This window comes from Lynx rufus, unplaced genomic scaffold (assembly GCF_022079265.1).
Source record: "Lynx rufus isolate CCGP_SWC_20201006 ecotype Redwood Valley unplaced genomic scaffold, mLynRuf1.p SCAF_18, whole genome shotgun sequence".
In the NCBI taxonomy this organism is placed as follows: domain Eukaryota; kingdom Metazoa; phylum Chordata; class Mammalia; order Carnivora; family Felidae; genus Lynx; species Lynx rufus.
The window spans coordinates 29,137,492-29,162,990 of NW_025814832.1; the positions used below are offsets into that span (position 1 = coordinate 29,137,492).

General features: G+C 42.4%; 1 protein-coding gene across 3 annotated transcripts; it reads left to right on the forward strand.

Annotated features, from left to right (window-relative positions):
- Positions 1–24: 24 nt before the first annotated feature.
- ACOX1 (acyl-CoA oxidase 1) lies at positions 25–25,152 on the forward strand. 3 transcript variants are annotated; one of them, XM_047081351.1, is made up of 14 exons: positions 25–237; positions 529–688; positions 12,459–12,619; positions 14,813–14,920; positions 16,190–16,309; positions 16,456–16,571; positions 16,959–17,128; positions 18,246–18,408; positions 18,856–19,046; positions 19,307–19,486; positions 19,622–19,727; positions 19,898–20,041; positions 20,188–20,394; positions 21,252–25,152. In XM_047081351.1, exons 1-14 carry the CDS (start codon positions 129–131, stop codon positions 21,300–21,302), a joined length of 1,986 nt encoding a protein of 661 aa, XP_046937307.1. In that variant the 5' UTR covers positions 25–128; the 3' UTR covers positions 21,303–25,152. The 3 variants fall into 3 exon arrangements, with proteins under 3 accessions (XP_046937307.1, XP_046937309.1, XP_046937308.1); XM_047081353.1 differs by lacking the exon at positions 12,459–12,619 and adding an exon at positions 4,848–5,008 and having other exon boundaries at positions 26–237; XM_047081352.1 differs by lacking the exons at positions 25–237; positions 529–688 and adding an exon at positions 4,854–5,008.
- Positions 25,153–25,499: the final 347 nt, after the last annotated feature.

Genomic DNA, 25,499 nt, shown 5'->3' on the forward strand with positions numbered 1-25,499 from the left:
GGGCGGGGTCTCGCGCCGTCCTGGGGCGGCTCTTAGGGCCGGGCCCGCGCTGTCGCCGCGGACACCCGTCGTCGCTGTCGCCGCCGCCACCTTGGCTTCTGCTGCCACCGCCGCTGCCGGTCGCTACCATGAACCAGGATCTTCGCAGGGAGCGGGAAGGCGCCAGCTTCAACCCGGAGCTGCTCACGCACGTCTTGGACGGCAGCCCCGAGAACACCCGGCGCCGCCGAGAGATCGGTGAGGGCGGCAGACGAGGCTTCCCTCCTTGCCCGAGCGCGGCTCGAGATTCCCTCGATGAGGAGTCGTGGGGGGGCGCTGTGGAGAGTAGGCCGCAGCGCCTGAGCCGCGCGGGGCTCAGCTGTAGGGGAGCCGGGACCCCCACTCCCTGGGGCCCCCCGGGGCTGAGTGACGGATGTCGTCCATCCCGAGAGGGGACCTGTGCCCGCACCCTGAAAGCTGCTGGGATTCAAGGTGTCACGGAGCCCTGAATTTCTGTCTTCCTCTTGATGCCCTTTAACTCCCTTGCAGAGAACCTGATTCTGAATGACCCAGACTTCCAGCATGAGGACTTGAATTTCCTCAGTCGCAGCCAGCGTTACGAGGTGGCTGTTAAGAAGAGCGCCAGCATGGTGAAGAAGATGAGGGAGTTTGGCATCGCAGACCCTGAAGAAATCGTGTGGTTTAAAAAGTAGGTATGCCTTCCCATAGATGAAGTGCCCAAGCCCAAACTTCACATTTAAACCCGCAGCCTGTGACTTCCTTTTCCATCGGACTTGGTGTTTGAAGACTCAAATTGCATATTTTCACTCCACTTTAAAGTTACGTGTGTGAAAAACAGTGTCTGCTTTTGTACTGGAAGCCCTTTAAAAGGATGACATTTGTAGAAGGCCGATAATGAATGGAGATGCTGCAGGGTTTTGGGGTTTTTTCCCCTTCTTAAGAATCAGTACCCATTTGTTTGGTTCAGACATCTCAACTTGGAGTGATTTGAGTTGCTTGCAAAATGACTTTGCTCTTTGTAAGAAGGAGGCTTGTTAAATTTAGAGGCAGGATTTGGAATGATTAAAAAAAATTTTTTTTAACGGTTATTTATTTTTGAGAGAGAGAGTGCAAGCAGGGAGGGGCAGGGAGAGAGGGAGGCATAGAATCAGAAGCAGGTTCGGACTCTGAGCTGTCAGCACAGAGCCGGACAAAAGGGCTCCAACCCACGAACCTCGAGATCATGACCTGAGCAGAAGTCAGACAGCTGAGCCACCCAGGCGCCCCCACCCTGGGACAAATTTTAGTTGCAAGACCAAACAGTATCTTGGAGCAATAGCAGATTGTCTTTCCATATGAGAGTGTAGACCTTGAGTTTAAAATAATGGGAAATGTGGGTTGGATGAAGATTTCAGAATTGAATATAAAGCATTCTAAGAACCCAGCATTCTTGAATCTGGTTGCAGTGTGATTTAAATGGCTCTTGGGCATAGGAGACCTCAAAACGCCTTGGTCCTTATGCTGAAAAGAGTATGTACTTTTTCCAGACCATCTGTTTTTTGTTGTGTTTTGTTTTTTAATTAGAAACAAGCACTTTTTTTTTTTTTGCCTTTATCTAAATAAACACTATGATTACATGACCTTAGCACCCTTAGCACAAGGTCCTTTCTTTGGCTTGTAGCCTCTCTTACGCTTCTTGTTTATTCCTGGGCACTTCGTTTTTTAGGTTTCCACATTTTAGAAGGATTCCAGTATTTTCTATCAGTAAAGATTAAGTGACGGGAATGGTGTATATTCAAGAGCTAAGAAGAATGGAACATGTTACAAGTTCTGCGTTTATGTAGTAATATAAATTCTCCCTTATTCTACTGCCTCTAATATGTTCGGTGTCTAATTATTTTCAGTCTGACCTGGTTATTATTGTGGAGGATGGAATCATTTACTCTGGCCCTTAGGACTGCCTGAGAACTCCTTGCCATTTTAGTCATAAAGTTAGGATTTGTTTATTTTTGGTAGTCCAAATCAGAGTACTTACTCGCTTCCAAATGTTCTTTTTACACTTTTGAAGTTTGTAACTCATCATAGCTGTGGGAGTATTGAGGTTGAGTAACTCCTAGATGGTTATGTGTCTGAATTACCTGAATTGGGTTTTATGTAAAATTTAAGAATTTAGTAAGATTTTATTCTTTTTTGAAACGACCCAAAGGAAGAGGTTTGTTTCATTTTGCTTTTAAATGGTTGATGCTATGTGTTTCAGAGTTGGTTAGGAGATTTCATAATCAGTGGTGTAACCAGAGTGGAGTGAAGTCACAATGAAGTAGAACAAATTCCTTTATGTGGGTTAAAGAGCAGAGGACACAAGCCAGTTTCGTCTATCGCTTTTCATGATATAGACCTTGCTGTTTAGGGAATGTAGAGTACAAAATTTAACACACCTTTTGATATCCTTCCAGTGGTTCTAGGATAGGACAGGGAGATCAACTTCTGCGAGAAAAGGGGATTGAAAATTAGTTTTGGCAGTTACTGAATGCCATTGAGTTTCAACCTGCCATCCATTGTAACTAACACGCATGTTTCACGTAGCGCTAAGGAGAAAGCAATGCAGCCAGTTAACTATGACATCCTGTTAGTTGTGAGATACACCTGACTTACTACATGCTAGAACTGATGAAATACAGTAATATTTCTCTTTCTGGAGATTTTGAGCATTTACTGGTTTCTTTACAATTATTTCTCCTATCTCAAAATAAAATTCACATATGGGAATATTTTAAAGTTGATGGAATATTAGTAAAATACTGAGATTTCTCAACTTGAGCAATGAAAGAAATGTGCTCTCCAGTCTTCGGGGTAAAAACCTTGCTGTTTGGGGAATGTAAAAGTTGTTTTCCTAATCTACTCTCCTGTAATTTTGTCTGTTAACTGTCCTGTTTACTATGAAAACTAAAATGGTCTTAAGAATGTTTAAAATTCTGATGAAGATCAGCCGTGGTATCTGTTACTCTCTTTAGGTTTTACAGCTGATTCCTTGAAAAGCATTTTCAGGAGGAATTAAACAATTGAAAAACAAGCACTGGGATTTTGTTCATGAGTTGGTTTTCGAGTATCTTCAAAAGAATCTCACTATGTTTATTAACATAAACATTGGGCAGTCTGTTTTGTGTCACGTATTTTTCTCTCTGAGTTTCCCAGAATTATATATTGTGTCATTATCGTCATTTTATAAACCCACAGCTCCTCACTTCCCTCCAGGGAATAGGAGTGTCTTATCTTGCCACCATTTTTAGCACCTAAATTACTGCTTCTGTTTCTCAGAAACTCTGCTAAGTCTGTTTCCTCTTTTAGGAAAATATGATCGTTAAGGAATGCGGTGGTGCTCTTACCTTTGAGAGAACAATTTCTACATTTATCCACCTCCTCAGGCTTTTGACCCTCAACTTCAGTGAGGCGGGGTGTTGCTTCTCTACAGTCCAGCAGCAGGAAACTCCTGTTAATCCAAGTTACTGGGAAGCTAACTCAATTCACTTCTTCTATTCATACCCCTCCTTTTTCCTCTTGTTCTCCACTTAGTTTAAATTGACATTTGACACTGGTGTAAAAAGTCTAGAATCTCTGGGTTAAAAGGGCATTTTTGATGTTTCTTGGATCCAGGCACTCCTTAGATGTTTCAGCTTGTCCACAGCACCCTTAAAGGTGATCTTCCAACCTAAAGGCGGTGGGGTTGGGATTCAATCCCCAAAAGTGAACTGATAGCCTTCTCCCTCTTTCTTTGAATTCATGCTATCCTCATTGGACAGACCAAGATAAACCGGTGACACTGCTTCCTATTCATTCCTTGCAGAGTTGTGAAAAGCAGTTAGGTGACACTTGTTTTGTCCTTTAACATCAATAGATAGATAGATAGGTAGGTAGGTAGAGTAAAATAGACCCCAGTAAAATCTTTAATGGCATAACCAAGCTGACTGGCGTATGTAAATTGTATTTTGACTATTGCACAGTTTGTTTTATTATTTGTTTTATTTGAGAGAGCGTGCAGGTGCACAAGCAGGGGAGGGACAGAGAGGGTGAGAGGATCTCAAGCAGGCATCATCGGGGAGCCAACGAGGGCCTCAATCTCATGACTGTGAGATCGTGACCTGAGCCGAAATCAAGAGTCAGATCCCCAACCGACTGAGCCACTCGGGTGCACCCACAGATTCTGTTTTATGAGAAAATAGTTGAAGACTAAATTTTAGTATGATTGGAATTCCCTTAATCTGGAGTGGTTATCAAAGATCATCAGCAGTAAACGTTTAACATTCTCACAATACCTACTTACCCATCTGTAAACTCAGAAGACTTTTAGAGATCTGTGGTTTGGCCCTGGGGTATAGTATATATTTACTATCCTAGATGTTTGCTTTATTTATCTAGGGAAAGATTAAACTATTTAGTTGCTTTTGTTAACAGTCCTACAAATAAATGTCCTATGGGGCTCTTTCTGATTTTCAGAACAAGTAAAATCTGAAAATAAACACACACATTCCAAAGAATCCAACCAATCAAACCAACAAATGACACTAACAAAACAAAACAAAAAAACACAGGGGTTTCTAAGCTATAAAACATGGGTAGAATTTGCTTCCTGGATGAAGTGTAGAATTAAAGAGGATTTCTGGCCCTGAAATGACTTGAGGGGGAGGCAGTAGATACCACTGGATTTGGCCTTTTTGCCGGGGAAATGGTAAACTTCTGATTTAATTTCTTGAGAAAAGGCTTCAAATTGTCCTAACCTCAGTCCCTGAGGGCCATGGCTGTCTGACAAGAATGGGTAGTAGAATGCAGTTTCTAGAGTAAGGCTGAGATCCCTTTTCTTTTCTCTCCTGTAGAATACATTTGGTCAATTTTGTGGAACCTGTGAACCTCAATTTCTCCATGTTTATTCCCACCTTGCTGAATCAGGGCACCACTGCTCAGCAAGAGAAATGGCTGCTCTCCTGCAAAGGATTGGAGATAATTGGCACCTACGCCCAGACGGAAATGGGCCACGGTTAGTCCACATTTGAGGGTCCGTGGGTAACCCACCTCAGGACTTAAATTGACAAATGACCCCTGGTGTTCGTCTTTTCCTGCTGCTACCCTTTTGGGATTTGGTCTTTCAGATGTCAAATAAAATCCAGCTTCTTGTTTCTCATAGGTCATTTCCCCATAAACGTGCCCAGGACTCTCATCCTCCACTGTTCCTTCTGAAAGCCTTTTTACCCCTGCTTCACGTGTACCCCATTTTAATGACTGTTGAGCAGTTTGGAAAGATAGGATTGAAACATGGCAAAATTGTGTTGGTGTCTATTATACAGATGACTTTGTTGGAAATTCTTGTGAGTGTTAATGGCTCAGCAACATCTGAAAGTTGCCTCTCTGCTTTAATGAAGCTGAAGATGCTGATTTTCTGGGTGGGGCAGAGGGTTGGAGCATTTAAGTGTCTTAATCTTTCTTCCATTGCCTGCTAGCTGGGCTGTAAGGCAGTTTGGGGAAAGGTTCAGGATTCTCTGCATTTGACTACAGTAGTCTTTCTTTCCTTCTTTTTTTTTTTTTTTAATGTTTATTTACTTTTGAGAGAGACAGAATGCAAGCAGGGGAGGGTTAGAGAGAGAAGGAGACTCAGAATCCAAGGCAGGCTCCAGGCTCCGAGCTGTCAGCACAGAGCCGGATGTGGGGGCTCGAACTCACGAACTGTGAGATGGTGACCTGAGCCGAAGTCTGACGCTCAACCGAATGAGCCACCCAGGCGCCCCGACTACAGTAGTCTTTTTATTATATCTTTTCCTTTTACGTGTTTTTGGACTTTGTATTGTCAGTCATTGGTTAAATTGTTCATAAATGCCCTACTCAAAAAAGTTTTGTGCTTGGTCTTAAGGTGAAAGAGGTTTGTTTTCATAGACAAGGCCATTGACAGGTTTGGGGGTTTTGAATTTGAGCTGCCCGGTCTCATTCCTTAATTACCATAATGCTTCCATTATGTAAATAAGGAAAAGAGGAAGGGACGGAGATACCCTTCATTTTTGTGTTTGATGTGGTGCTTTTTGATTTGTGAAATGGTTTAAGATGTTCCTTATCATGATCCCCGTGAGAGCTGCAGGTTCTGTCGTGATGTTGTCTTACGAACACCCAGCCAAGACACCCAGGACTTGAGCTCCGGGGATGGCCAACACTAAAGTAACCTGCCTAAGGGCAGGAATGTAACACTCTTACAGTCATCCTGGTGGGGGGAGGTGGTGGAGAGAAAGAGAGGGAGAGTTTTGTAATCTTAAAATAGTTTTGTGGTACAGAGCCCTTTTTTTGTTTTGTTTTTGTATGCATCATTGTGGAATTTGACTTACAGTGGTGCTATTTATAGGAGGCATAAAGATGTAAATTATTCTGAGGCTAAATAGGCCTGATATGTATATCGGTCTAACCTTTCTGCCTCTGTAAACTACAATGTAAATGTATACTTGCCCTAAATTTTGAAAGAGGAAGAAACTGGAACTTAAAGTTTACCGGCTTGAGGAGCCCAGAAATCGGACTGAGATCCTATGTTGTTCTGGGTGAGTTTGCATTTGTTAGTTTTCTTTCCTTTGCTGCCTTTATTTTTCGGATATTTTCTTGTATTTGAACCAGCTTTGTCTTAATCTCTGTATTTTAGAGAACAGGGTTGTGAGATTTGGTCTTGCTGCTTGCTGGAATCTTGTTCATTCATATTGGCGTTTGTCGTGCTGTGTCTGCTACTGTCCTTTTCCGGAAGCACCAGGCTGTCAGTTCATTTGCGTCCGGTGACTGGGTAAGAATAAGAAGTCCTTCAACATCAAAGAGACTGGAAATAGAGCAAATTGTGCAGAGGGAGGCAATCCTGAGCCTCTGGAACGTTGAATGGTTAATGACAATTGTCTAAAGTATTGTCACAGAGTTGGCGGCCACGTTGAGTTTGGGATTCTTTCAGCTCTAGGTGGCTGCGGAGAAGTGAGGAGATGGTATTGCTCAGGCTCATCCCAGGATCCTCAAGAATCTTAAAATTCAGTCTCTTGCACGAAGTCTCGATCACCTGTTTTCTGTCTTCTCTCCTCTAAATACTCACCTGTCTGTGTAGGTGCACAAAACCGGACGCACATTTGGTCTCTGGGTCTGTACCCTTAAGCAAAGGCAGAGGTGTGGGCTGAGGGGCGCACCCTCTCCGTGGGGTTCTGGTGTTGAAGGGACCGTCTGTGGAACGTGGTCCAGTGATAATCATCCTGGCCATACGTTTCTCCGGGTCACAAAGCAGGTGGTATGTTTGGTCTTGACACATATTTGTTCATTTCAAGTTGTGGCCACTTTACAGCAATTCTTGCTTTGTTTTCTGTTGTTGTTATTCAGGAAAATAGAGCTTATATAATACATAGTTACCATCCTGTAATATTGATGGGCTATATCTGCACCTTCCCATCTCTAATACTCAAATACGAACTAAAGCACCTTTCTTCCTTTGAAACTCGAGAAATAGATCGTCAACTTGATTGTGTAAGCCACTGGTTTTTCTCCACTTGTATTTTCAGTGCTCTGTCTCCTGTTCTCTTTCTTCGGAGTCTCTTCCCTGTTGAACTTCTCGTGAGACACGCTCCCGCGGTTTTTAGGCTGTTCGAATTCCCCGCTATTGTTTTTAATAACGATATAAACTTCTTTGTTAAAAACTGTGTCCATGGGGCGCCTGGGTGGCGCAGTCGGTTAAGCGTCCGACTTCAGCCAGGTCACGATCTCGCGGTCCGTGAGTTCGAGCCCCACGTCAGGCTCTGGGTTGATGGCTCAGAGCCTGGAGCCTGTTTCCGATTCTGTGTCTCCCTCTCTCTCTGCCCCTCCCCGTTCATGCTCTGTCTCTCTCTGTCCCAAAAATAAATAAACGTTAAAAAAAAAAAAAAAAAAAACAAAAAACTGTGTCCTTTGGAGTTATGCCTTCAGAATATCTTTCTCAGATGTGAATTACTGTATTGAAAGGAACATTGTATAGCTTCCATTTCATGGTTTAACACAGAACCTTTTTATAGTGTATTTAGGGACTTGCTAGCATAATGTGTCTCCATACACCCCGTCAGCGTGGTTACTTTAAATGCTTTTGCTACTTTCATATCTAAGAGTTGAAGTTTTAATTTTCCAGTGCCAGTGAGCCTGGATGTTATTACATGTTTTGGCTTACTGTATACATTTCCTATGTATGAACTGCATTTTTCTCTGAGTATTGATTCAGTAGAATCTGTGTGTTGATCTTACATGGTTATATAGTATCCTTCCAGTGTTTTTTTCTATTGCCATCTGTTTTGTTAAACGTTTTGGCTTTCTGTATTTAATGCATCCTTCTCTGAGTGGGTATAAAATTTTTTCCCCATAGCTTGGATAATTATTCTCTATTTTCTAACAGGTTTTTTTGTTTGTTTGATTGATTGATGCTTAATGCTTTGACTTGTATATGGTATAGAGTGATGAATGAATCCCATACTAATTTTATGTTTTATTAACTAGTGGGGTTTTTTTCCCATTGTTAATTCTTTCCGGTTCTTCTTAGAGTTTTATGAGTTTCTATTTATTTCTGGAACCTTAAAATATATTACGTTGATTTGTCCATTTTTCTCATAAATGTCATACACTGGTTCATTATTGCTTTGTAAGATATTTAAAAATCTAGTAAGATAATCCTGCTATTGTTACATTTTAAGACCTACATATTTGGTGTTATTATATACTTCTGGGAGAATTATGATCTTAATTTGTCAAAATCTAAATTATATTCTACAGGAATTTCAAATCTGTGTTACATTAAATCCTTATATTTCCTTGGGAAGTATTATCTTTATTATAAGAAAGGACTGACATCTTGACCAGGATTTAGCAATTTCTTTTCTGTTATTTATCTTCTTTTATCCATCCCATTAGTGCTGATATTTTTAAAAAAAAAATTTTTTTTTCTTTTAACGTTTATTTTTGAGACAGAGAGAGACAAAGCATGAACAGGGGAGGGTCAGAGAGAGGGAGACACAGAATCTGAAACAGGCTCCAGGCTCTGAGCTGTCAGCACAGAGCCCGATGCGGGGCTCGAACTCACGGACAGCGAGATCATGACCTGAGCCGAAGTTAGCCGCTTAACCGACTGAGCCACCCAGGCGCCCCTGATATTTTTTTCTTAATTAAATCTTTAATATCCTGAGCTAAGTTACTTAAACATTTTTAAACATTTTGTTGCTTTTATAAATTGTTTTTCTCTTTCCTGATATATCTCCTTTAATGGTCCTAATGGATAATAATGCAGTGGGTTTTTTTTCTTATAGCCTACAGCTTTTCTAAGTTCACTTATTATTGATGGTATTTTATTGTTGATTCCCTGGCATTATAATCATGCTGTCCATGGAGATGCTATTTTGAGTTCTTTCTTTCTTATATATTATCAGTCTAATAATTTGTCCTCAGCATTGGCTACCAGCCTTTCCAGCCCAGTATCACGTAGCAGATACTGGGCAGGCCTTTTGGTGTTAATGGTTTTTTTTCTGTTTTTTGTTTTTTTTTTTTAAAGTTTATTTATTTTTGAGAGAGACCGAGACAGAATGCGAGTGGGTTAGGGGCAGAGAGAGAGGGAGACACAGAATTCAAAGCAGGCTCCGGGCTCCAAGCTGTCAGCACAGAGCCCGATGCGGAGCTCGAACCCACAAGCTGTGAGATCATGACCTGAGCCGAAGTCGGACGCTCAACCGACTGAGCCACCCAGGCGCCCCAGGTGTTAATGGTTTTAAAAGAATTGACTGCACCGCTTCACCATAACAAAATGTTCGTCCTTTATAATTTCAAAATAAATTATTTAAAAATAATATATAATCTTTATCATGCATAACCAGCTTTATGCAACAAATACTTGATTTAAGTAAAAATAAATAAATAAAAACAAAAACTATCCAGTCACTTTCTCCTTGCAACGTGTCTAAATTTCATCCACTTGTGAATAGTCCTTATCTTAGTCACAAGAGACATTTTTCTCCTAAAAACATTCTTTGGTCTCAAAACGGTTTCTTCTTTTTTTTTTTTTTTTTTTAATGTTTATTTATTTTGGAGAGACAGAGAGTGAGAGAGGGAGGGGCAGAGAGAGGGACACCGAATCTGAAGTAGGCTCCAGGCTCTGAGCTGTCAGCACAGAGCCCTGTGCGAGGCCTGAGCTCATGAGCTGTGAGATCATGACCTGAGGCTTAACCCACTGAGCCACCCAGGTGCCCCTCAAAACGGTTTCTGATTACAATAGTTTACCCCTGCCCTACTAAGTGTATTTTTGTAACCTTGGTATTTGTTGCTCCATTATACGGCACCCTGATGCAGACCCCTCCCAGGAGTCTGATGGGTGCTTCAGAGTGGCCCTGCCTTTACCAGCAGTTGCCCTGGGTTCTAGTAATGCATAGTAGTCTTTCAGCCCTAAAAGTGGCTGGTCCCAAGCCTCAGTTTTCAGCCCTGGTTCAAAGAGTTTTCTTCTGTTGCGTCCTAGGTGTACATTTATTTTTCTTCCTAGGTACCGTCCTTTTTAAAACTGGAGACAGTGGCATTCCTGTTTGTAAGTGAAAGCACTCTCTTTCATCACATGAATGTGTTTATCTGAGGATTTCCACTATTTTTTTAACTTTTTGTTTTAAAATGATGATCAATTCGTAGGAAGTTGCAGAAATAGCAGAGAGAGATCCCATGGACCTTTCACCCATTTTCCACCAGTGCTGACACCTTACGGGATTTCCATTTGCTGCTTCCTAGGATGGCTGCTCTGATCTGGGCAAGGTTTCCTGGTGTCCTCATCATTGTGCTCAGTCCTCATTGCACTTGGATAAGAACTGCCCCAATCAGAAGATTCTTGTCCTCACTCTGCCATTATCTTCTTGATCTGAAGGCACTTAACTCACCTCAATCTAATTTCTTTGTAAAATGAGCACATCGGTTGCACGTTCTTTGATTTTTATGTGATCAGATAGCTGAAAGCCCAGTCACCCGATTGGAAGACAGTTGATCGGCTCTTGCCTGGGCAGTGTGCCCCGGTTATTTCCCTCCTTACTTTCGGAACAAACTGAGAAATTTTAAAACTGAAATGTTGTGTCAGTTCATTTCTAATAGAATAATAAGAGCAGTATATAGTTGATGAAGTTAGAGCTGGAAGTTAAATAGAATGCCAGCAATGTGGAAAAAGAACAAAGGCATATCAATCTACTTCCTATTGGAAATAAATTCACACAAGTCTAAGGCACCTGCAGATTTTAAATGGAAAAGAATGACTTTAGAAAGTGGATTCCGGGGGCACTTGGCTGGCTGAGTTGGTAGAGCATGTGACTCTTGATCTCAGTGCCATGAGTTCAAGCCCCATGCTGGGTGTGGAGCCTACTTAAAAAAAAAAAACAATAAATGAAATACATTTTTTTAAAGTGGATTCAAAATTACTAAACCTAAGATGTTTATTATCATTAGTGATAATTCACGTTTAACCGCCTTGTAATGCATGAGTCTGTTATTTGTAATTATTATTATTATGGTCTTTCCTAGAAATTGCATGTCTTTTTTTATTTCTGCACGTAATTACCAGATGCAGAGCACTGCCCATTTTTGTATTAAATTGTTTCAGTAGGGCCTGGCTGGATATTTGTGATGAATCTGAATGAAATTACCAGATTCATGTGAGGGGTGTGGATCTGTGCTGGATGTTTTATGGGCCAGCACAAAGCACTCCAGCCTGGAAGCATTCTTGAAAATGCATCTAGGAGAAACTTTATCTGGGGGAGCATATTGTCGGCCTGAGAGACCGAAGTTCTCCGGTCTCACCTTCTCATCAGGGTAAATCATTGTACAACTTGAATTCTCCATTCCATACAACCTCTTCACATTTTTCATTTCCTTTGATTTAATTGCAAGCCTGGAATCCTCTGCCCGACTCGCATATTTCTGCGCTGCACAGGCTTTGGAGTCGGAAGCCAGTCCTCAACCCAGATTAATTATCCAAGGGTTGAGTAGCTTAAGAAAAAACTTCTCGGGGCGCCTGGGTGGCGCAGTCGGTTAAGCGTCCGACTTCAGCCAGGTCACGATCTCGCACTCCGTGGGTTCGAGCCCCGCGTCAGGCTCTGGGCTGATGGCTCGGAGCCTGTTTCTGATTCTGTGTCTCCCTCTCTCTCTGCCCCTCCCCCGTTCATGCTCTGTCTCTCTCTGTCCCAAAAATAAATAAACGTTGAAAAAAAAATTTAAAAAAAAAAAAAAAAAAAGAAAAAGAAAAAACTTCTCGCCAAATTAAGGAAAATGGAATTTGCCAAGAGTTTATGAAAGTAATACAAAAGGGGGCAGTGCTCCTATCCATGATAAAGTCTACCCAGCTAACCCATACTTAAAAGAATTTTTTTTTCTCCTTCCCTTTACTCTGTTCACGTTGCTGATTCTCTCACACCTGATGACTCTTCTCTCAAATGCCCATCCTTGGTATTTCTTCGAAGTTTTGTGCACCGAGGGCGGCCCGAGCCTCTGGATCTTCACTTGGGCATGTTCTTGCCTACTTTACTTCACCAGGCAACCGCGGAACAACAGGAGCGCTTCTTCATGCCCGCCTGGAACTTGGAGATCATTGGCACTTATGCCCAGACAGAGATGGGCCATGGTATGGTGCATTCAGTCTACCTTCTGGGTTGGGTGGGACTCTGCAAGCTTAGCAAACAGGGAGAGCCCACCACAGGTTAGCAATGGCATCGCCACCTACCGTGATCTTTCTGCGGAGTCCAGGCTTTTCGCGTATACAAGTCTTGGCGTAGACATTGCCTTGGTCAGTGGAAGTTAAAGGTTATGTCAGCACAGAGATAGGCTGATTATTCTTTTTCATGGTTCCCCTTCAGTAGGTCAAGGATTTGTTTCCCGAGTGGGTTTTCAAGTTCACTGGAGTTACGTAGGATTTGTGTGCATGTGGAATCGGAACCCATCTTTTTTTCTTTATTACTCTCATTACCTTTGCTACTGATAGCTTAATGAACTTGCACCAATTCCAGAAGAAACACAGCTTAATAGTACATGTGCTCTTTGACTTGCTTCCGGGAAATGAGTGGCTTTATATAACCATAATGTGAGCATTTTATACTTTGACTTTTTTTGTGCCTTGATTCAGTAAAGTTCTGAAGTTGGCTTGGCCAAAGGTTATTTCAAAAATAAGATAAGCCGCACTTCTAGGCCATTGGTCTGGGAGATGGTGGCTGTCCCTGTTATCTGGTCTGAATTGGTATCTGTGTTTGCTATTCATTTCCTTCTGTCTTCTCTTCTCCTACTTAGAGGTTTCAGAACAACTGGTCTGATGTATGTTTGCCACACTTGCTCCTTCTGTGTGTACAACTTCATCTTGATTTTACAGCCAATTTGGCTCTTGGTGCTGAGTCATATTTCACAAGACTGAAAGTGGAGTACTGTTTGGTTCGGCTGTGCATTTGCAAACAATTTGTCACTATCTGTTCTGTTACTATATTACTTCTTTTTCTATAAAAACTTCTTTGGCTAAAAAAAAAACAAAGACCTTCTGTGGTGAAATGAGTCTTAGTATCTGGTTCCTGGATTCACACTTGGGAAGGTTGTGGATCACTCATAAAGTGGCCGTTTCTGTAACTCCACTTGGAAGTTTCTAAATGTTCAAAGTGTAAGTGTTTAATGAGGTCTGTCATTATCAAACCAGTCTGGTAAAAAGGTCCTCAGCATTTGCTTCAGGGTAGTGTTATTAGAGGGAGTGTCACTTAGAACATTTTTCCATAACTGTTTTCAAAGAATTTTGGCACATTTATATTAGGATCTAACGCATGAACCCTTGTCCATCTCCAATAAACGTCTGAAACCGGGAACTCTTCCTTGTCACGCTAATGAACCAGCCAGGTGGAAGTTAAAGGCCTGGTATTGGAAAACTCACACCTTATTCTTTGATCTTTAGAAATCCAAAAGTCACAGCTCTGGCTCTTTTTCCCCATAGTGATTATAGTTTTTTTTTTTTAAGTCTCATTTTCTATTCTAGCCATCCCTCTGAAATAAGTCCTTAATTTACAAGAACTTTGGCTGCAGTCTCTTTCTGTCACCTGTTATCTTAGTCTTCGTAAATAGAGAAGTCCAGAATGTTGAACTGGTGTGGTAAACACAAAACGTGAGTTGACATTGGCATACTAAAGCTTAGAGGTGTTAAAGAGACGTTTAGCTTCCCTGTTATGTTCACATCCTGTGATCTTCTGAAAATATGATTCTAAAATGCCTTTACATTTTCTTCTGGTTGATTTAAATCATGTTACAAATCCACTGTCATAGAGGTGAATCAATTCAAGTGTAGAAACAGAACATGCTTGACATATTTTCAACCTAATAGGAGTTGTCTGGTTTAAGTATAGGAAATGATGGGGATGCCTGGCTGGCTCCGTCAGTGGAGCACGTGACTCTTGATCACGGGGTTATGAATTCAAGCCCCATGTTGAGATGTAGAGTTTGTTTGTTTGTTTGTTTGTTTTAATTTTTATGTTAAGTACGCTCCACACCCAGTGTGGGGCTTGAACTCATGACCCTGAGATCAGGAGTCACAGGCTTCACCAGCTGAGCCAGCCAGGCACCCCCATAGAGTTTTCTGTAAAAAAAAAAAAAAAAAAAAAAAGATAGGAAATTAACGTATCTTGGTTATCAGCTATTTGTAGCTCATATACAAATGTTTTGTTGCCTTTAGATTTTGTTGTTCTCTGAGCTGTTTCTAGAGCTGAAAGGAGGAGGCAGGAGATTTAACCCTGTGTTGTTTTTTTTTTTTAGCCCATATTTTACCCGAAGTGAATGTAACTTATTTCCTTAGGAACTCATCTCCGAGGGTTGGAAACCACAGCCACTTACGACCCTGAAACTCAGGAGTTCATTCTCAACAGCCCTACCGTGACCTCCATCAAGTGGTGGCCGGGTGGACGTATGTGACGTTTTTAGCGTTTCTTGGATGTTTCAAAGAGTCATTACAAGATTGTGTGTAGAATGTAGAGCTTGTCCAAGAATATCATTTTGAAGTCTGGAGAGAACTCTTCAGCCTTAAGCTCTTCTGAGCTGTTTCACAGTCTCTTACAGTGCATGTTCTAGATATGTCTATATTTACAACATAGAGAGTTCAGCCTCTTACTCTCTTTTCTTAATTTTTCTTCCCAACATTCCTTTTTTTTTTTTTTTTTTTAACGTTTATTTATTATCAAGAGACAGAGAGACAGAGCATGAGCAGGGAAGGGGGAGAGAGAGGGAGACACAGAATCCAAAGCAGGCTCCAGGCTCTAAGCTGTCAGCACAGAGCCTGACGCGGGGCTTGAACTCACGGACAGTGAGATCATGACCTGAGCCGAAGTCAGTTGCCCAACCAACTGAGCCGCCCAGGCGCCCCTCTTCCCAACATTCCTATCGTCAGCTCAGTTTCCTTGGTCATCATTTAAAGTAACTTAGTATTCCCTGCTTGGTTATAATTAATTTAAATGTAAAGAGCCCCATGTGGCTAGTGGCCACTGTTCTGGAAAGCAGTTCCGTAAGAGAGAAATAGGAAATGAATAGTGGTCTTATGGTTATCTTAAAAAAAAATTTTTTTATGTAAACAAATGAGAAAAAAGTAGAAAAGAAAGCAAAGTCTTTTTATTTTTTTTTTTAATTTTTTTTTTTTTTCAACGTTTATTTATTTTTGGGACAGAGAGAGACAGAGCATGAACGGGGGAGGGGCAGAGAGAGAGGGAGACACAGAATCGGAAACAGGCTCCAGGCTCCGAGCCATCAGCCCAGAGCCTGACGCGGGGCTCGAACTCCCAGACCGCGAGATCGTGACCTGGCTGAAGTCGGACGCTTAACCGACTGCGCCACCCAGGCGCCCCGCAAAGTCTTTTTAAAATGGAGGATTACTATCAAACCAAGAGGCTGTACACCTTAAACTTATAAATATGATAGGTTAATAATATCTCAATAAAACTTGTATAAAAACTTTTACATATATGTAAAACAAAGGATTGCTTTACCAAAATTCAATACATTTTCATAACTATCCGCTTAAGTGGATTTCTTTCTGAAAACTGGGTATGGTGCCGTCATAAGACGCCCAGAGAGTTCCCGGCTTATGGTGTTTAACATATGGCTTTTCCGCCTCATTTCTATCCTTTGAAAGTGTAAGAATGCTTGCACTCACTTCTCTGTCTCATTCTCTTTGATGTTACAGTTGGAAAGACCTCAAATCATGCGATAGTTCTTGCCCAGCTCATCACAAAGGGCAAGTGCTATGGATTACATGCCTTCATCGTACCGATTCGTGAAATTGGGACCCATAAGCCTTTGCCAGGTTAGAACTGTTCATCTGATGTTGAGGTAAAGAGCTAAACCGATCACTTTCTTCTGCAGAAAGTAGAACACACAGCTGAAGAGGCCAGTGCCAGCCAGGAATCGCAGAGCGTAAACATCTGGTGACTTTCCTTTCTTCTGTGGTAGGTATTACTGTTGGCGATATCGGCCCCAAATTTGGCTATGATGAGATGGATAATGGCTACCTGAAGATGGACAATTATCGTATTCCCAGAGAAAACATGCTGATGAAGTATGCCCAGGTATATTTAGAGGAGCAGAGGTGTCAAACATTGGGGTTTCAGCAGCTGTTGATAACCACGGGGTTAGAAGGGTCTGTTCTTTTAGAAGGTAATAATAGAGTTTTATTCCCAATGCTTCTTTTATTAATGACCATGAAATCAAAAGCAGTTGGCGGGTATGAAGAGCATATTCTAGTTTGCTTAAACCAGCAGGTCTCAGACTTCAGCATGTGTCAGAATCACCTGGAGGGCTGTTTAAAGTAGATCAGGGTGGGGACTGAGATTTTGTATTTCAAGCAAGTTCCCAGGAGATGCTGCCAGTCTGGGGACCAAACTTGGAGAATCACAAGCCCCACCTGCCAGTTGGGTTTAACAGAAGGAAGCATCAGTCCCGTGTTCTTTGTCCAGGTGAAGCCTGATGGCACGTACGTGAAGCCCGTGAGTAACAAGCTGACCTACGGGACCATGGTGTTTGTCAGGTCCTTCCTCGTAGGAGAAGCCGCTCGGTCTCTATCCAAGGCCTGCACCATTGCCATCAGATACAGCGCTGTGAGGCACCAGTCTGAACTCAAGCCAGGGTAAGGGTGGCATCAGTGCCGAAGACCTACCTTTGACCCCATTCACATACCAAAATTTTCAAATGTGATATAGAGAATACTCACTGGCTACGCAAAATTAGCTAAGATGGCAGCGTGCCGGATCTTAAGTGGAAAGATGAGAGTGGTCAAGTTATTTTTAGCCTTCTAAGAAAAACAGTAATATTACCTGAGCTCTACAATTGAAATGTTCAGAACACAAAAGGCAATTTGAAAATCCTTAATTGCTACTAACAACTATGAATTGGGTTTGGTGAAAGTGGCGTGACACTTGATTCCCTCTTGTGTTCCCGGCCATAGTTCTTACTGCTGCCTTTCACTTGAACGTGACTCCCGATAACCTTTTTTTTTTTAATTAAAATTTTTTTGAACATTTATTCATGTTTGAGAGACAGAGAGACAGAGTGCGAGCAGGGGAGGGCAGAGAGAGAGGGAGACACAGAATCCGAAGCAGTCTCCAGGCTCTGAGCCATCAGCACAGAGCCCGACACAGGGCTCGAAGTCATGAACCGTGAGATCATGACCTGAGCTGAAGTTGGACGTCCACTCAACCGACTGAGCCACCCAGGCACCGCCCCCCCACCCCCCCCATAACCTTTTTTATTTAACTCTTACAGAAGGAATAAAGAAATCAGTAAGAGCTGACCTGCTTAGACACCAGATACTTAATTCTGTTCATTGAGACTTCTCCAGAATTGTGGTTAAAATAGTTTATTCAGCTATCTAAGTGTTAGATGTTTTTATCATTGCCTTCCTTCTGCGAAGTTGATTCTGATTTTGTATGTTGGTGTGAGATACAGTTTCCTTAGTCATACTGCAAAGACTTAGATATGAACTTCACAGCTAGAAAATTCTGTGACCTAGGCAGTTCAACAAAGCGGTTGAGAACATGGTCTTCTGTAGCCAAACAGCTAGACTTAAATTGAGGATCTGCCACGTATTAGCTGTGTGACCTCAGGCAGGTTTTTCACCTCTTATTTTCTCCTCTGTATAATGAAGAAAATAATAGCCACTGCAATATATCAAAGTGTTTAGACTAGAATCTGCACCTGTTAAGTTCCATGTGAGTGTTTACTTCTTTTTCTTCTGTATCCTTTAGTGAACCAGAACCACAGATTTTGGATTTTCAGACCCAGCAGTATAAACTCTTCCCACTCCTGGCTACTGCCTACGCCTTCCAGTTTGTCGGCGCGTACATGAAGGAGACCTACCATCGGATTAATGAGGACATTGGCCAAGGGGACCTGAGTGAACTGCCCGAGGTATGTGTTTACTCATTCGCTTGTGGGCACCCTCCCGTTTGAGATTTGCCTGTTGGATAATGTCCAGAGAGAACTAATTGTTGGGATTTCTGGTAAAGAATCCATATATTCTCAAAAGATTTTTTTTTTTTAATTGAAAGTGGATCACGTATGAAGATACGTGGGTTTTGTTTTTAAGTTTCAGAAGTACTGTACTATGTTGGTCATTGGTTGATCAAAGGAACATAATTGGTGACTTTTTGCCAAGCGGAACAGTTTGGCAGTGGGAACTGGGAGCGTGGGAACACTAATTCAGGCCACTGATGATGATCGTGCTTCTGTTCGCACGCGTGCTGTGTGATGTTGCAAGTGACTGGCACCTAGGCGAGGAAGAGTGCTCCTAGCTGCATCCCGGACCAGACTGCTGGCGTCACCCACGTTCTGACGGCCTGTGCTTTCCCCCTCCAGCTTCATGCCCTCACCGCCGGGTTGAAGGCTTTCACCTCCTGGACAACTAATGCTGCCATCGAAGCTTGTCGGATGGCTTGTGGCGGGCATGGCTATTCTCACTGCAGCGGCCTTCCAAACATTTATGTCAATTTTACCCCCACCTGCACCTTTGAGGGAGAGAACACTGTCATGATGCTGCAGACGGCTAGGTGAGAACCTGATTTGCGATTTCGCCGTTGTCGAGAATGCTTGCGTCATCTTCATCAGTTCCTGTTCCCGTGTTTGCTCTTCACGTTCTATTTGTTCCTGTAGTCTGTGGTTCTGCCTTCCATCCTGACCCACTGTTTTTATCTCATGGTCAGACGAGTGAGTAGGAAACACCTGTCATCCAGCTTAGAGTCATTGCAAGAATTTTCCTCTGTGTCATGAGAGTGTAGGTACTGAAGGCATGTGTACCGGTGATTTGTAGGTTCCTGATGAAAAGTTATGACCAGGTGCACTCAGGAAAGCTGATGTGTGGTATGGTGTCCTACTTGAATGACCTGCCCAGTCAGCGCATCCAGCCGCAGCAGGTCGCGGTCTGGCCGACTGTGGTGGACATCGACAGCCCCGACAGCCTAACGGAAGCCTATAAACTCCGCGCAGCCAGGTGAGCCCACCCTTAGGAGCTGGAATTGGCAGCTGGTGGGGGGAGCTCTGGGGGCTGGGGCCGATGGAAGAGCAGGAAGCCTGAGTTCTGCTCATCATTTCCTGCAAGCTCCAGTTTTCTTTCATTTCTTAACAGATTAGTAGAAATTGCTGCAAAAAACCTTCAAAATGAAGTGATTCACAGAGAAAGCAAGGAGGTAGCATGGAATCTAACTTCCATTGACCTTGTTCGAGCAAGCGAGGTCGGTGGTCATGCTCCCTTCCCCCCTCCCTCCCTCCCTCTCTCCTTCCTGTCTCCCTCTCCATTCTTCACCCCACCCAATGCCACCCCGTTTTCTTAGTGCAGAAACCCTCATTGCTGTGCATTGAATCCTTTTCAAAGGTTCTCTCCTTCTGGTGTGTTTTTATCTAGGCACATTGCCACTATGTGGTAGTTAAGCTCTTTTCAGAAAAACTCCTCAAAATCCAAGATAAGTCCATCCACACTGTCTTGAAGAATTTATGTCTCTTGTACTGCCTGTATGGAGTCAGTCAAAAGGCAGGGGACTTTCTGCAGGTCAGTGTTTGCTGAATTTAAGTCCTTTTCTCTGCTAGAAAAATAGTCGTGGTCTACTTTACAGTTGCGTATGTGCACGTATATGTGAATATCTCTCGGCATACGTGAATATATGTCTAAACGTTTGCCTGTTCTGTTCCTCTTAGGGAGGCATCATGACGGAGTCTCAAATTACCCAAGTAAATCAGCGCATTAAGGAGCTGCTGACTGTGATTCGCCCAGATGCTGTTGCTTTGGTTGATGCGTTTGACTTTCAGGATGTGACACTCGGCTCTGTGCTCGGCCGTTATGATGGGAACGTGTATGAAAACTTATTTGAGTGGGCCAAGAAGTCCCCACTGAACAAAGCACAGGTACCAAAACCAATGTTTTATCACCTTTTGAAACTCCTTATTTAAATATTAAGGCAGGAGAGGCGCCTGGGTGGCTCAGTCCGTTAAGCTTACGGCTCTTGATTTCAGCTCAGGTCATGAGTTTGAGCCCCACATCGGGCTCTCTGCTGTCAGAATGGAGCCTGCCTGGGATTCTTTCCCTCTCTCTCTGCCCCTCCCCAGCTCACGCACTCTCTCTTTCTCAAAATAAATAAGCATTAAAAATAAATAAAAAAAAAAATATTAAGGCAGGAAAGACCTCAGAGTGACTCACCTGTGTGAAAGCTTTGGAAGCTCCTGTGGCCACTTAGTCACTTTGTTTGAGTAACAGATCCAGAAAGGAACTGGGTCGTTCCCACAGTATGCAGGTTTTTCATTTCTGTGACTTTTTAATAACTAACTGAAAATTTTCAACCATATGCAAAAAACAGAATACATGTACACCCCTATGGACCCTTGGTCACACTTCAGTGACACACTCACGGCCAATGTGTTTCACCTGAACCCCCCCGCCCCCCACCCTCTCCCCTTGGGATTATTTTGAAACAAATCCAAGATACCAGATACCTGTATCCATAGATATTTCAGTAGGTATCTCTAAAAGATACGTTTTTTGAAAACGTAACCACAGAACCATTCTCCCACCTAAACAAATTAAGAATAATTTCATGAACTACCCAATCAATGTCCAAATCCCCTAATTGACTCCGTTTTTTCTTCCCCTTTAGTTTTTCAAATCAGGGTCCAAATAAGGTCCAGATAATTTCTCAATTAAAAGTATGCTGTTTTACATCGCCAGCTGCTTGTCAGTGATTTTTTTCTCTCTTCCTTCCCTGCAGGTCCATGAATCTTACCACAAGTATTTGAAGCCCCTGCAGTCCAAGCTCTGAAGGGTCATGATGAGAAGTTTCATTTGCTCCAGAAAGCAGCTGTACTCCGCTCCCCTTATACTCATCACACAAATCTGCTTGGAATCTCTATCAAATTCAGAGAGCTATAGAGCAAATGATAAATTGAGCCCTTTCCTCTTTTTATAAATGAAGAAAAAAAATGAACAAATTTCAGAGATTAAATGAAAAAAACAGATGTGTTTTAAGTGCAATTAACACTGCAAGAGACGTATCGAGCATCAGAAGAAGCTTTAAGAAATGCAGCATGCCTTCCATTTGTAGTGCTGCTGGTTCCAGTAGGCCATGACTTTTGATAACTAGTAGAATTTAACTACTGAGTAGTTAATTATTTTCACCTCTTAATTGCTAATCACTGGATATATAAGTGTTTTTAAGCAAAGGTATTTTTTAAGCGGGGTAGATAGAACCCTTCCCAGCTTTTCTGTTAAACGTTCCTGTCATGGGCCCTGGCTAAGAAGCAGGACTGAAGAAAAGGGATTCGGGGAAAGAAACTAATCGAGACATTTAGTGTGAGTTTGTGCCCGACACATTGATGCGACGTGCCCATTTGCCCCGCTTTGCCGACCTGGTATTTCCACCTAACTATTCATAGTAGCACCTTTCCAGCATGAGGACTTCTTTGACTTCAGCACAGGCCTAGAATAGGATCACTGTCCCGCATAATTAGGAGTTAATCTTCCTTCCATTCGAGGGATCCCTAAATCGTCTGTGCAGTAGCATTGCAATTCACTTTGTCCCAAACTTCTTAGGAAAGGGGAAGAAGCAAAATCATCTCTGCATCTGACTTCTAGCAACTGATGCTGCACCTCTGGCCGTGTGGTGTTTCCTCTCCCACCCCTTTCTCTGTCCCGAAAGAGATGCTAAGAAAGGAAAAGAAGGGGTCACAGTTCCTTCATAGTAGAATGAGTATGGGGAGAGCTCTCTCAGTTATGGTCACTCTGACTGTAGTGTCCATACTAACTGGATATTCTGGAACAATCTAGATTTTTCAATAGTCTGTTACAGTGCTTGGAGGTTACAGTGTTGGGCATTATAAAATAGAAGCATCACTCAGGCCACCTCTTCCACCCAGGGCGAGCACAGAAAACCCCTTTGACAAACCATGGCTTCTGATTTTGGATGTAAATCGTCAAATCAAAATAATCATCGAAACTATGGCTAATGGATAAATGCCAGTTTCACAGAATCTCTCTCTTACTGTACATTGGCTTTATATTCAGTCTGTTCCTAGGAGATTGATCTGAATTGCAACATTGTCCTTTGAGCCAAAATCTAATTTACACAATCACTCTGCATTTAAAAGTTAAACATGGACCTCCTAATGAAGTTTTTTCTTAAGATCAATGTAAAGCAACACGAGTTGATTTTTTGTTTTGTTTTGTTGTGTTTGTTTTTTCTTTTACCTGTTAACTGTATCTGTAACTTCTGCCTCATGAATCCAGTTCTGTAATCAGTCTTGAGAATGTAGGATAATTCAGGGAGATGTCTCCCTACCTTGGGACCCAACATAAAAACTACCCCAGTGGAACCAGTTATATGAGATTTTCAGGTCCCACAGAAACGCTGTTGACACAAGCCTTAATCCTTCCATCAGGAAAGCTGCTTGGGAATTGTAAGACTGAAGTAAGCAGTCTGTTAATTTCATTGGATTAGATCTTGACAGTAGTTCAGATTCTGGGAAATAAAATAGATTTAAATTGCTTAATATCAGCCTGTTACGTGTAAAACTGCCTCAGTCTTAGTGGTTAATTTAAATACCTTGTTCACAGATGATCATCTGTAGTTGGGACCTGATTCAGCTGCATTGATCTGGGATCTATCTTAGCAGGTCTGAGCAAGCTGTAGACACAACAGCCGACTTCAGTCCTGCACGCTGAGTTTACTTAAACACGAAATCTGATATTTGATACTGTTTTTACTAACGCTGGGATTTTTGTCTTGAACTTTATTCACTGTAATCTAAATATAGTAAAACCTCTCTAATTTGTACTGTCATGAGGGAAAGAGAATGCCACGTAATTAAACATAAGCTGAAATTATGAAATTTTAAGGTACGGTTTTATGAGGTTATTAGGTTCAGTAGCAGAACGAAACGGGAAGGAGTGAGGTCTGCCTGGGCAGATCGCTCTAAATCCTGTCACTGGTGTGGTTCTGCAGCTGCTGTGCGGGATCCCGCTGGTGCACGAATTCGTGCTCACGGGCCGCTCTCAAAGCAGCATATCCAGTTTGCTCTCCCTAAGAAGCCAGGCTTTGCTACAGATAGGTTTCGTTCTGTTTGGTTCTTCGGTGAGCCGTTTTCACAAAAAGTACAAAGATACATCCTCTTCTCCAGACTGATGGATAAATGCTGAGAGGCTGGAAGATTTTTCTGTTAGATACTGATGGAAGCCTTTTAGAAAAAGTACTGTGAACGGAACTCAAAATTGGGAAATTGAGGTTTAATAGGATTTTGCGATTTGTAACGGATGAAGGTTGATTCTTCCTGAAGTGTTTGGAGCTCTACTAGATACATATATACCAAGGAGTATTTCAGCCTTTGGACATTAGTGATCTCAGAGCACAGTTGGCTCCAAAGCCTTCAGGGCCTTTCGTGTTCTGGTCTTCAGAACAAAGCAGTGCTAAGTATCAGCTTTTCTTCAGAACATTGGCTTAATTGCAACATTAGCTATGTTCACATGCTCTCGGGGAACTCCCTGCCTGTAATTTCAGATCGCATATACCTGGAGGCATTTTATAGTTCCTAAAGTTAACATGCTAGATCTTGTTTTTTGGGTTTTCTTCAGTCCGGGGCTTTGGCTGGAGAAATAGAACTGCTCAAATTCATCGGGAACGGAAATTCTTTAGATGACTGCAGCTCACAGTCCCTGTGAGCTGGAAAGAAGAGATTAGATGCAGTCTGCACACATGCTAATCTTTATAAATGTGGTAGGTGTGCCCGGGTCACTGGTTGCCTCCAAGCAGTGCCAGGAAATAGGTTCTTCTACGTGAGACCAACAAAAAGTCTTTTGTTGATTCTTACTCAGGATAAAGGTTTTGATCATTTTCATGAAATAATACAGAGGTCACTTCAACTAACTATTACTCCATTCTTGGAGGATTTGACCAAGTCACACTGTACATTGCTAAAATGACTTAATATTTTAAAATACCACTGGACTTGTGCTTTTAGCTGTACACTAAAATTTTCACTACCTGTTCCTGCGCTCCGTGATTGTAAACATAGAAACATGAGGAACCTTTAATCAGGTGTTAGCTGTTGCAAACCTTCAAATTCCTGGATCTCCAGGGGTTTTTGTTTCATTCTTACTTTGCTTTACAATTAATTGGGCCATTGATTATCTTAGGAAGATCATGAAAAACCGGGGAGTGATTTGAAGAATTCTGAACCAAAATAAGCTGTTGTGCCACAATGCTGTCAACTGTTTCATAGACTAGGTAGCAAATACATGACCTTCCACATAATGTTCAGACTATTTGTTTGTAAACAATTTAATTTCCAATCGCTGTGGATTCAAGGAAATTACTTGTGTTCTTCAGAGCGTATAATTACCTGCTACCTATTTCCCTTTTACTGTTAGGGTTTGCGTTTGGTTCCTACCTGACAAGATGCAGTTACTTAGCATGTATTGTTACCCATCCCCGGCGGAGCCAGTCGGTAGAGGTGGTAGCACCAAGGAGGTGCACGGGTCCAGAACTTGGGAACCACGATCAGACAACCGTGCCCTGCCAGCCCTGTTTGGCTTGGGCTGCGGGTAAGCCAAACCATAAACCGCTTTTTCCTTTGTAAAGTTTGACAAGACCCTTAATAAAACCTGTAATTAACACAAAATGCGTTACGTGCCCTTTTTGGGTGGCCGTGTTTGGGTTCTATTCTGGCTCCGCACCCTTGATTTTCACAACTGAACCAGGAGGTCATAGACACTTCCCTAAGTTTCGGGGTGTGGGATCCGTAGATAATTGTTCATGGTTTCACACGTCAATTTTTCAGTCTTAGCACATTTCTCACGCCCTTCACCCGGTCACGAGTCTGCCTTCGGATGAGTGCTGAAGGATAAGTGTTCGGTCTTAGAACCCAGGTCCCGGCAGTCCTGGAAGGAGGACCAGAGGAAGAATCCGACCGACCGGCCTTGGAGCGGGCGCCCTCCATTCTGTTAACAGGAGCACAAGTGGCGTGGA

Excerpts from the sequence above, each read along its gene's own strand:
- ACOX1 (XM_047081351.1), top strand. The coding sequence starts at position 129 with ATGAACCAGGATCTTCGCAGGGAGCGGGAAGGCGCCAGCTTCAACCCG. Across the intron at positions 689-12,458 it reads GAAATCGTGTGGTTTAAAAA|TTTTGTGCACCGAGGGCGGC; the intron begins GTAGGTATGCCT and ends ATTTCTTCGAAG. Across the intron at positions 16,572-16,958 it reads TGCTGATGAAGTATGCCCAG|GTGAAGCCTGATGGCACGTA; the intron begins GTATATTTAGAG and ends TTCTTTGTCCAG.